At 38.0% G+C, this 12,118-nt stretch overlaps 1 protein-coding gene across 1 annotated transcript in view; it reads right to left on the reverse strand.

The window, feature by feature from the left end:
- The window catches only part of SRPK2 (SRSF protein kinase 2), a 100,515-nt gene that overhangs the window by 32,014 nt on the left and 56,383 nt on the right, over positions 1-12,118 (reverse strand). Inside the window, exons 4-6 of the mRNA XM_010294324.1 lie at positions 11,650-11,737; positions 11,328-11,415; positions 5,652-5,758 (exon numbers count right to left, since the gene is read on the reverse strand). Of these exons, the coding sequence (XP_010292626.1) occupies positions 5,652-5,758; positions 11,328-11,415; positions 11,650-11,737 (283 nt within the window). The remainder of the gene's footprint in view (positions 1-5,651; positions 5,759-11,327; positions 11,416-11,649; positions 11,738-12,118) is intronic.

The raw sequence follows: 12,118 nt of genomic DNA on the forward strand, positions 1-12,118 counted from the left end.
TAGAGAATGTTTTGTAGCAGGTAACAGACCTCCAGCCTCATGAGCTCCGGCTACAAGAACATCCTGCCATTCTAGTTTTTATAAATAAATTAGCAAGCTCCTTGCTCTCAGGATCCCTTAAGACATAACTAGCTGGGGTGAACTTTAAAAGCAAAACACGTTGGTTCAAAATACCAGATAACAGAATACAAAGACATTAGTCTACCACCCAGTCCTGAGCTAGTACCAGAACTGGTACATCCATCCAGCACACAAGGCAGATCAAGAGAAGAGCAGCAGCAGCATGCGTATGATATATACTCTCAGGCTAATGTATCCTAGAAACACCTCAAGTGTATGGCTCTGCTTTCTCCAGTTCTGGAGCTAGTCTAGAAGAGCAACCATTCTGAAAAGCTTTCTTTATATGCCTATATAAAAACTGTATATTCACTTGAGCATGACTCAGCCTCAGTGCCAATGGTACACCTAAAAACTACTGCGTCCTTGATAATCTGGATTTTTTTCCTGCAGAACCAAAATATGCTTGACTACTTGCCAAAGCAACTGAAAGAACATACAGTACGCCTCAAAGTAAGAAATGTTGAGGAAAGATTTGGTTTATACTGGGCAGGTAGTTAGTGGTGAAGTGGCTTCAAATTTTAAAAGAGGCATTAACAGCAACAGCAACATAAAGATGGATTATAATATTCTCTACCCTTTCCCATCTTAAAATTTACCACAGAAGGTCTGTAATTCTGAGGCTAAGGAAAAAAAAAAAAAAAAAAAAAGATTCCAGAGTACACTGAAAGCCATAAACTTCAGAGGAAAAAAAATATCTGTTCCACTGAGATATGTAGAACTGGAATTTATGTGAAACTAGATTTGGTATCTCCCACTCTAAAAAGATAGCCTTTCCTCCTTTTAAGTTACAGTGCTAGGGTGACAGTTTTGTCTTTAATTTGGCTGAAAAGTTTTCTTTTGGAAAAAAAAACAGAACATTTTTTAGAATCCAAGTCAGTTCCATGACTTACCATAAGGACAATTCTGCTAAAATTTTATAATTAGAATGTTCTTAGCTGTCTTGAAATGTGGATCAGACTGCTTCATCCAAAAAACTGAAGTACATTATACAACTAAACCAGTATGGAAATGTACACTACATGCACACGCTTTGCACTGTGCCCTAAGATGATGGAGAACGGGGAAAACTCTCCTAGGTTTAATTTATTTGTCCACTGAAAAAGGAAAAAAAATGGGTGAGGTATTGTGACTCTGAAGAACTATGACAGATCCTGTTACTACAACGAAAAAAAAGTACATCAGAAGGCTGTATTTTTTCCCTTGTAGAGGTCACATGGTTAGTTTCAAATAGAGAAACTCATAATTTGCAGTTTCTAATTAATATTCACTTCTTTTTCATTCAAAGAGCCACATCAACCCCATACAACACTACAAGCTTGGGGAAGAGGGTCTGGAGAGCTGCCCAGCGGAAAAGGACCTGGGGGTGCTGGTTGACAGCCGGCTGAACATGAGCCAGCAGTGTGCCCAGGTGGCCAAGAAGGCCAACAGCGTCCTGGCCTGTATCAGAAATAGTGTGGCCAGCAGGAGTAGGGAAGTGATCGTGCCCCTGTACTCGGCACTGGTGAGGCCACACCCCAAATACCGTGTTCAGTTTTGGGTCCCCCATGACAAGAAGGACATTGAATTGCTGGAGCGTGTCCAGAGAAGGGCAACGAAGCTGGTGAGGGGTCTGGAGCACAAGTCTTATGAGGAGCAGCTGAGGGAACTGGGGTTGTTCAATCTGGAGAAGAGGAGGCTGAGGGGAGACCTTATCGCTCTCTACAACTACCTGAAAGGGGGTTGTGGCGACGAGGGTGTTGGTCTCTTCTCCCAACTAACTAATGATAGGATGAGAGGAAACGGCCACAAGTTGCTCCAAGGGAGGTTTAGATTGGATATTAGGAAAAATTTCTTCACCGAGAGGGTGGTCAAGCATTGGAACAGGCTGCCCAGGGAGGTGGTGGAGTCACCATCCCTGCAAGACTTTAAAAGATGTGTAGATGTGGTGCTTAGGGGACATGGTTTAATCTTGGCAGTGTTAGGTTTACGGTTGGACGATGATCTTAAAGGTCTTTTCCAACCTAAATGATTCTGTGATCATATTGACCGATTAAACAGATTATTTACTGCATTGTATATCAAAGCACAAGTCGTAATCTTCACTGACCAAGTACATGATGCTTGTTTCACTATCAGTTTCAGAACATGATCCTCTCAAAAGAGACTGATGCTATACATTTTACAACCCAAAGTAAGGATTCCAGAATTAACTAAATGGACACTTCTAATAATCTCCCCTGCAAAAAAGGAACTGCAGCAACTAGCCTGCTTCTCAATTCTGCAGAGTCTTCTCTTGCACGACAGTTCATGTAACTCTACCCCAGGAGAAAAAAAACAGCATGAAACTGAAATGAAATTTCTTATGAAGAAACTCAACTCTCAGTTGCATTTTAAAATAAACCTAATTTTGTCCCAATACTCAAAAGTACTCAAAAATTAAAAAAATATTTTCCAAATCATAGCAAAAAAAATATTTTTTTTTCAATTGTGGTATGGAATTATACTACTTTTTGAAACAAAATGGTTTTCTGTACAGTAACACCAGTGCAATAACTGAATTGTTTCATATTCAAGTTTTTGTAACGTGTAGCACAAGTTTTGTCTGAGTAGAAGAAAGAATAAGGATCTGTATTATCTTTAATGAGATGAACAACCTGGAAGTCTTACCAGTCAAAGCCACTCTCACTAGTCCAAGGAGTTCATTCTAACCTCACAAAAATCACACCTTTTTAATCTTTCAGAACTAATCCATTCCTCTTTTTTCAGGTATCGAGTGTTTGAATTACTTGGAATTTTTACCTTTTCTTACATTCAGAGAGTAATTTAGGTTGCAAGATTGTGTGATTCAAACTGTCCCCATCTAAGCCATACCAGCTTCAAAGTTGTATCTAACCACAACATCAGACCAGCCTGCTCAGATCCTTTATCCTTTATAGTTCATTTCTATCTCCTAAGATGCAGATTGCGTAATACTGCGTAACACCTTAGACAACCTGTTCCAGTGTCTGACCACCCTCACTCCAAAGAATTCCGTTCTAATATGTAACCAGAATTTCTCTTTTTGTAACTCCTGTACATTGCTTCTTGTCCTATCTCTGTGTATCAACAAGAGAAGTCTGGCTCCATTTTCTCCATCTGTGCTGAAGTGAAGCTTCCCACTTTGTTAGCCTTTTCTTCTTAGAACTGAACAAACCAGTTCTCCCAAGAACTCTTACACATCATATGCTGTAGCTCCCTCATCCTCTTCGTGGCCTTTCACTGGACTCACTTCAGTAAGCCCATGTCTTGCCCTTGGAACCCAAAGCGGTACAGAGTCCTGAAGCACTAAAACAGAGCCCTCATACTGCTGCCTACACTCTTGCTAATGTGGCCTACTACATGGTTAGCTTTCGTCATCACAGGAGCCCACCACTGACTCACATTCAGCTTGTCTCCAGGACCCCTTGTGTCATGCCTGCCATCAGTCTTCACATTTTCAACTAGTTCTCCCTTATTTGTAACCAGTCCATCAAGGTGCATCTCCAACTTGTCTCCTTGCTGAGGCACAGCTCACCCCATGCTAAGAAACTGTCCTCAGCACACTCCAGAATTTCCTTGACTGCATGTGCCCCACCAGAGCAGCTTTCAAGGTGGCTAAAAGTCCCCCGTAAGAACCAGCTTATTCCAGCTGTGTAAAGAAGGTGCTTCTCATCTACTTCCGAAATTGTCAGCCTGTAGCAGACACGTACCATGATGTCATCCTTGTTGTCTCCCCTTTGACCCTGACCCATTCTACAGCCAAGATTCAAACATTTAAGATCAACTCCTCTTCCCTTGACATCCTTTCTAAACTGCCTTTATCAGGCTACTAGTGCTCTTCAGGCCTCTGAGCTATCCCATCACACCTTCACACTCACAATGAGGTCACAGCTCTGTGACCATGTACAGATTTCTGACTCCTGCCCTTTGCTTCCCATGCTGCAGGCATTTGTATAAGCCACTTGAATCAGGTCCCTCAGCCATGACAATCAAGAGAAAGCACTAAGACCCTCCCCCCATAATTCTGTCCTTCAAGCCCTGTCCTTACTGACCCCACTTCTCACTGGGTTGTGGTTACCATCCCTGAAGATCCCACCAGAAAGTCCTCCTCTGGAAGGTTACAGGAGCCTGTTGGCAAAGATGCTGTAAAGCTGGGTTCAGAAGTTCTCACCTTCCTTCCAAAAAGGGGTTGTTTTCAGCGTGGATCCATTCAATGGTCTGGCTTACAGCCTGTTCTACAAACAGGCAGTGTAAATGAGGTAAAAGTAAACTGCAGCAGGAAGCTCCTAAACCTGGTTTGCTGCTAAACCTGGTATATCAAGAAATTACATCGTAATTTCTCAGGTTTTGGCCAAACTCCAGGACAATGGTGCAACCAAAGCAAAAACATTCCAAACAAAAAAAAAAGTCAATGTTTCCTGAAAACAGTCATTATTTATATGCACATATAATACAAATACACACATTCCCATTTCTCAGCAGGCAGCTCAGTTCAGCTGGAGCACTGCTTTACTACAGCTCCATATTTCTAGTATCTGAGCCACCTAGTTGTATAGAAATTAATGGACCTAAAATTTCAACCATATACTAACAACCAAATCAATCAGGTTATGTAACTGACTCTGATTAAAGAGCTGATAGATTGATATCCACCAGGTGACATACAATAATAATTACAAAGAAAGTAACTACTTTAATAGACTAATAAAATAGAGGTAAGGTTGATGAAAGGCAATACAAGTCACCCAAGTGCCAAAATACTTCATTCATCATTTGTAGGTATTAAGTGCACATAGCTTAATAGAAGACACAAAATCACAGTGATACATATATAATTTTTCCTTGCTGAGACACCATTTCTCCTTAAGATCACCTCTCAGCAATTCAATTTTCACAGTACAGCAAAAGACCATATTTTGAAAAAACATGTCCCAGTGAAACATTCTGTTTCATCTTGTTAACCCTCCAACTGTACAAAACCTTAAATAGATAAACAACAATTTTTCAAAGAACAGTCCTTTCCTTCAGAATCTATTTGTCAGAGAGATAACATTTTTGTTCATAATAATAATAATAAAAAAGTTATTTCCCACTGTTCTGATGTTTTATTTTCCAGAACATCTTATTAAGAAGCATGACATGTCAACCAAAACTGCAACTGAATATGAATATATATATCTCTCTCACATCTATGTAAAAGACTCATTGCTTGAACTTTTTATTTTCTAAGGCAGCTCAGGAAACTCCCTTATCTGTGGGAAATCTTGATTTAAATTAAAAAAAACCAAAAAACAAAAAACAAAAAACCACAAAAAAGACGAACCAAAAATTCCCAAACAAAACAAAAAAAACCCCAGCATGCAGAAATGTAGGCTATCCAAAAAGATGCTCTTGCAAACTCCCCTCCCCAGTTTACCAATAATTATCTAATCTTAGATATGCATTAGTAAGAGTTCAGTTGAAATATCATCATTCTAACCTTCAAATTGTTAACAGTGGTGGAAAAACCCAATTAAAACATTAACATATCTTACCTGTCTAATTATACTTTTTACACAACGGATGGGAAGGCCTTGATAATTGGACTTGATTATCCATTTTAGGAGATGATGTCCAAGTACTTCAAAGACCATACAGACATCTGGGATTTAATTAAGGATAACTTCCAAATAAACTTGCTGATGAGATCAACAGAAATGTTCGTTTGCATACTGGCTAAAACAATCATCACCCTGTGAAAAACCATTCCCCCTAAAATGAGCACAAGATGGTATACGCTTTGGTACTACATTTCAATTATATATAAACACATACAAGAACAGTGCCCAAATGCAGAACAAATTAAAATAAAACATTTTAAATATGCAAATCTTGTCAGTTATTTCTACATGTTAACAATAGCATTAGAGTGAACAACAAAATAGGTTATTGTAAAAAATAACTAATTCATTTTCTTTGAAACAGTTAAAAGTACTGATTTGGCCTATTATCTTTAGTTTCTAATAAATTTTAAATTATATGAATAGAAGGTTTAACAAAAGTCTGCAGCAGCAGTGTTCTAGAAAACGAACCATACTAAACTTCTTTTTGATTAGGCTCAATAAAGAATCACTTGACAACAAAGACTAAAGTAGTAAGAGAATGGATCTCTTACCACCTACAGTTTTAACTGCAGAGAATAATGGCAATCACCAGAGAACTCAGGAACAAAGAAAATGTGGAACTCAGAAGCATCACGCAAAAAACACAATATCAAAGTTTAATTTGATCCAGCATCTACTACTGGCCACCAAAGAGGCCAATAATAGATGATCAGGGAACAGTATTAGGAAAAAGCAAGATGTAGGAACTTCCAGTGATTTGTGGTTCAGGGGCTTCCTAAGCTAGAGATTCTACACTTAGTATACCTGGGTAAGTTATCTTTCTATTGAAAAAATATTCAGATATTCACATCAATTGTAACTTTTATCATCGGCAACATTCCATCAAGAAATTACACAATTTGACTACACTGAGTTAATGCTCAGACTTGAGCTGGGAATGACCTTAATGTCCTTGGAAATCAAAAACTATATTAAAATCTTGACTACATGATACTATAACCTTGCCAAGAAAAATGTAATACAAATAACAGAAAATGAATTAATCAATGGATACTGCAGGAAAACCTCAGTGGATGAAATTAGACTGTATTTCAGAGACCATTCACAGCGAACTACACTGTAAGGGGAGAAATCCTACCTAACTTCTCAAGAGTTTTATTAACTAGAGTCTTGGCAATGATCTTAGAGTCACTGTCTTAACATGTCAAAATGAGACTTACGTTGTCTGTTGGTCTATTGTTTACATTCTTCCCAAGTACCTACCTATATGCATAAAGCTAACAAGTTTTGAAATCTGCATCCCCTATGCTGGAGTTAGACCAAAGTTAAAAGGTCTCAAGACTGGTCAAAGTACACTGTGAAGAACTGTAACATTTTGATTGCTGCTACCTGTTCATCTCACATCATGTTCCTCAATTCCTGTATTAGAAGGGACAGTGAACAGTCATTTCCAATTCTACTCAGAATATTATAAAGATCTGTTAGATTCAGAAGAGGAAACAGTCCTGGGTACTCTACCACACAAGCATCCGATGAACTGAAGTCACTAGTAAAGCACACAGCCATCAAAAAGGACAAGCAGAGCACATGAGCTCTGCAGGGCTATTTAACTTGGCCCACGCAGTGAAGTTGCAATGCTACAGCAACACAGATTTCAGGAAGGCACGATACTGCAGCATTCAGAAAAGAAATTTAGGACACCCGCCCACAGTCCTTCAGACCACTGCTGCTGCACACTCTCCAGTGCACATTCCTGCCATTCCTTGCACTTCCTAAGCGAAGCTCTGCCAGTAATCAGAAGAGAAAGGGGTGTAGGGACGTGAATAGCTGAGAGGCGAGGGGAGGGCACTGAGAAGATGCAATGAGGAATGGCAGAGGCAGAAAAGGAGAGGGAGGGTCACAAGAAAGACAAGTGATATCTACCTGAAAAAACAGATTGCAACGTTTTGCTGGGATGGCTTGGACAAGCTCAAGGCATGCTCAGTACTGGGGAGGCAACTGGGATGGGGAGAAGACATACAGGAGGCTTGGTGTTTGGATTAGGTATGCAAAAATGTGACTGTTGCCTGATGTACTATCCTGACCTGAAAAACATTAACTGTAAGCCAGACTGCCCACAACAAAGAGTTTGGAAAAAGCTGTGCATTAACTATCAGGAAACAAGCCTTGCAAGCCCCAGGATCTTCCTACAGCACCAATATCCTGACAGATAGTCAAAAAGTCCTCTGGCAAAAATGAACCTGAAGCCCACTCAGCAGACATGCCTCTTACGAAAGGCTCTTCGAAGCAGTTTGGGGAATGTCTGAAACAGGGAAATGTCTGAGCAGAGCAGCAAAAGTGAGAGTAAACATATTATTAATCACCTGGCAGGCTTAAGTACTTAAAACTGTTCTTTCTTGACTACAATCCTACCTGTAACTACCTATCTATCTACAAACACACATTACAGGAGGCTTTAGCAATCTGATGAGGGTTAACGACTAGTTAAGCTAAATGAAATAAGGCTCTGGTACCAACACAGGACACTTCTGGGCGTATCTCAGCTACTTCTGGATTGGCAGTACTTGGGCTCTGTGGTATTTAATTAATGCTGTATTATTTTTTGGAGATAAATTTATTACAATTATTATAATGGCTGATTGTGTCGGGAATGCTTCCTTCTTTATTTTTTCACTTGTCTCTCCAAAGACTTGTTTCATTGTGTGATTATGTGAATCTCTTATTTAAAAAATGCTACACTGAAATAAACGTTTATTAAGGCTCTAATAAATATCAACTGCAGACAAACATAACACACTACACTTACTGAAAACACCAAAGTGCCCAAGTTTGGGAATTTTGTTATTTCCGGAAAGAATCATAACTGCAATCTTTTTAAAATGTACAAGTAGTTAAAAAATTATCAGTCTAGTGTAGCATAATACACATTGTTAAAATGCCTCTGTATATAAACATTTATTACAGCTCCTAGGAGAAAAACGACTGTTTTCACACACACAGTGCAGGCCAATGGCTCTGCACATTCCCAGCTCTGTGCTACACAGTTCTCAACAAGTTTCCCTGTTTGGAAGCTCCATGACATTTTGTGGTATTATCCATCCAAAGGATTCACCCACCTCTCTTCTGTCTTGCTTGAACTTTTAAATGTATTCCATAACCAATAATCAAGCCTCTATGAAGCATATGTTGTTTTAATTTACAGTCAAGGAACAGATATTTAGTGACTTGCCCAAAGGAAGCTGGAAGAGCAGAGCATGGAAAAAATCCCAAATTACTGTATTCCTCTCAACCTGTTCAACTCAGTAACACTAATGTATCACTAATATCCATTTTAAAAACAGAAACAAGTAGCAGCAGAACATTAAAATCAGTTACCTGCTGCCTCCCAAAAGAACCTGCACCAAAGATTATTCTCCCTAGAAGATAAAAAGGAGTTGATCAAATAAGCAATGCAACCAACCGCTGCTCAAATAAGCAATGCAACTCAGGATGCACAAGCTGTTCACAAAAAAACTTACAGCGTAAGATACTTGATATGATATTTTCGCTGATGGTTAGGACTTTGACAGAATTCCATCTGTAATTTAAATCTGAGTCCAGTATCAGCCCATCCTGTCTACTGTACCTTTCTGGAAAATGTACTTCTCAGTAAGGCAAGAACATTTGCCTTCCACATAAAACAACTTCTGTACTGCCAGAGTTTTCAACATGAAGGTAAAACTGAAACAGAACAAATTGATACCAGCTGTCCAGTTTTAATCGGCTAACCCAAAGCTATCTGAACCCTTCTTTTTCACTAGTATATGGTCTCTTTTAGCTTTGTCAACTTAAGTGCTATGTTTCAAAAATATAAAGTTTGGATATGCTTTCAAAATATTATCACTAATAAAATTTACTCTTCTCACTTCCAAATGGCTCTCATTTTTAATACAGATTATACATACTTGTGAATCTTAGCAATAATTTAAGAACGTTATTGGGAAACCGCTCTGTTAAACACATATTTCTATGTATAGTTATGAATGCATTTTCTTATTCCCTATTTCATATTAGTGTTTTACAATGAAAACAGTAAGTCAAAATGCCTGATTTCTAAAAAGAACTTTAATTATTCTTCAATTGTGTACCTGTCAGCTAAAGACCTGAAGTGCTTTGGTTGCGTTATTTTTTTGTGAACATAGTTAGACAACAGAGGCGTTTATAAAATACTTCTTAATAAGCATCTCAGCCAATAAATTAAAACCTACTTTTTGTGGCACAACAGCAGCACCAAGAAACCCTAACCAGGGTTCTTTGCTCCACTGTGTTAAGCAATTTCCTTGACCACAAACCATTTATATTCAGGTTGAAATGACTACTGGTGACTGTATGGTTTATTTTAATTCACTTAAATTTGATGATAAAACATAGGGAAAAAAGCAGGCTACACTAACTTCACCTATATTTAAGCAGATTTCTACCATTGTAGCTGACCACTGAAGCAGCCAGGAAACAAATCAAAGCGGGACAAAGGGAAAGCAGTTAAGATGCCATTCTGTAACTGAGAATACTTGTCCCCACACTCATTCTCACTTATCATAAACCCAAAGGCTTCATAACTAATGTCAAGAGACAGATGGATGGGATGAAACCCGCTTGCACACTTCTCCCTGGAAGGATCCTTTCTAGTGGGCATTCAGATTTACTGACAGTCACCTCCTAGATTCCTCTCCTAATGGATGAGAGTTGGTGAAGAGCATCTTAACCTGATCTGCCAAAGACTGAAGGTACATCATCAAAATGAACTCAGTGTTAAACTCTCTAGATTAAGCTCTCTAGAGCAGGAGCTGTCTCTTTGATAGTACACCATGAACAACGAGGTCTGTTACTAGGGCTCCATGACACAACAAGCATACACATAAATACCAGCTGTAACACTAAACGAAAGCACAGTAATATAAGCTGCTAAAATATTGAAAATAATTAGCAAGGATAACTCACTTTAGCTCAACTCTAAAATCAAGTATATTCATAAACCCCAAATTTTCCCTGAGAACCATATTCAGTCATATTTTATTTTGTCTCTCTAGACTATTTTTTCTGGGGTTTTTTTTGTCTGTTTGTTTGTTTGTTTTTCTTTTAGAGGAAGCATTTGAAGGTAAAGCTTTAAGATCTTTGCCAAAAAAGAGGTTAACACCTGGCCAAAAGAGGATCACATAAACAAAAGAAGAATCTCCATGCCCTCACAATTCCCACAAGAAAACAGAAACCAGCTTCTTCATGGCACTGACACATCCTTTCTTTTTACTAGCCTACAGCAAAACATAATTCCTGTAAGCCTCAGTTACTACAACTCTTTTCAGTAAAACTCCAGTTTTTAAATAAACTATCTATCTCTAGTTCTAGCAGTGGGAATTTTTTTATTTTGCATTGTGTTTAGAAAAACTGTGCTATTTTCACTCCGGTGAGTACATTACACACTGGATTACTCTTTGCATCTACATGTATTTTGGTGTTTCCAGTTTACAAATTTAAAGTACGACTAACTTAGAAAAAAGCCAGAACTAAATGTTTACTTACGTCAGTACATAATTTTTTCATGAAGATGACATGATTTCAAAAGGATACGGATTCCATTCATTCCAGAAATTTTGAAATCATCAATGAGCTGTACAACCATATCCTTGTTGGGATCATTAGGGTCACTTTCACGGACCTAAACCAAGAATGTAAACAGTGACATTTTAGGAAAAAATTAACTTTGAAATACTAATTAGTTAGCTTTCCACATGAAGTTAAACAATATTTTCGTGCTTCAGAAATCATGGTAACACACAAGCTAGCTATTTAGAGAAAAAAAAAAAGGTAAAAAACCATTCCTCTACATTTTTTTAACTCATTATTACTATCATTATTGTATTGAGCACTGTATTGTGTAAGTGATACTTACACATTTCAGCAACTTTATTTCATCCAAGGCTGTCTCTGTATAATGCTGGGCACTTTTTACAACTTTCATTGCAACAAACCTTTTCCCCCTTGAAAAGAACAAAAACATTTTCAACACATGCTCTGAGCTAATATACAGCTTTGAAGGTTGGTAAACTTTAAATAGAATATTTCATAACCTAATGTATTCTGAAAGAAAACACTGAAATTACACTTAAAAACAACTTTTAACAATACTCTGAATATTCTGTCTCCTTGATGCTAATGTATTTAAAAGAGGTATTTGGTTATAGGTTTTATCATTCAATTGAGGTATAATTACAGTTTTTCATTAAAGATACAACAGAAATAAAAACATTAGCTTACTCTCGCATGTTCAAGACAACATGCAAAATCAATAAGCAAAGATAATTTGTCAAAGAAAAATAGAATTACCCTTACTTCTGAGATCTTTTATAAACTACATCCTT

This window comes from Phaethon lepturus, unplaced genomic scaffold (assembly GCF_000687285.1).
Source record: "Phaethon lepturus isolate BGI_N335 unplaced genomic scaffold, ASM68728v1 scaffold4889, whole genome shotgun sequence".
In the NCBI taxonomy this organism is placed as follows: domain Eukaryota; kingdom Metazoa; phylum Chordata; class Aves; order Phaethontiformes; family Phaethontidae; genus Phaethon; species Phaethon lepturus.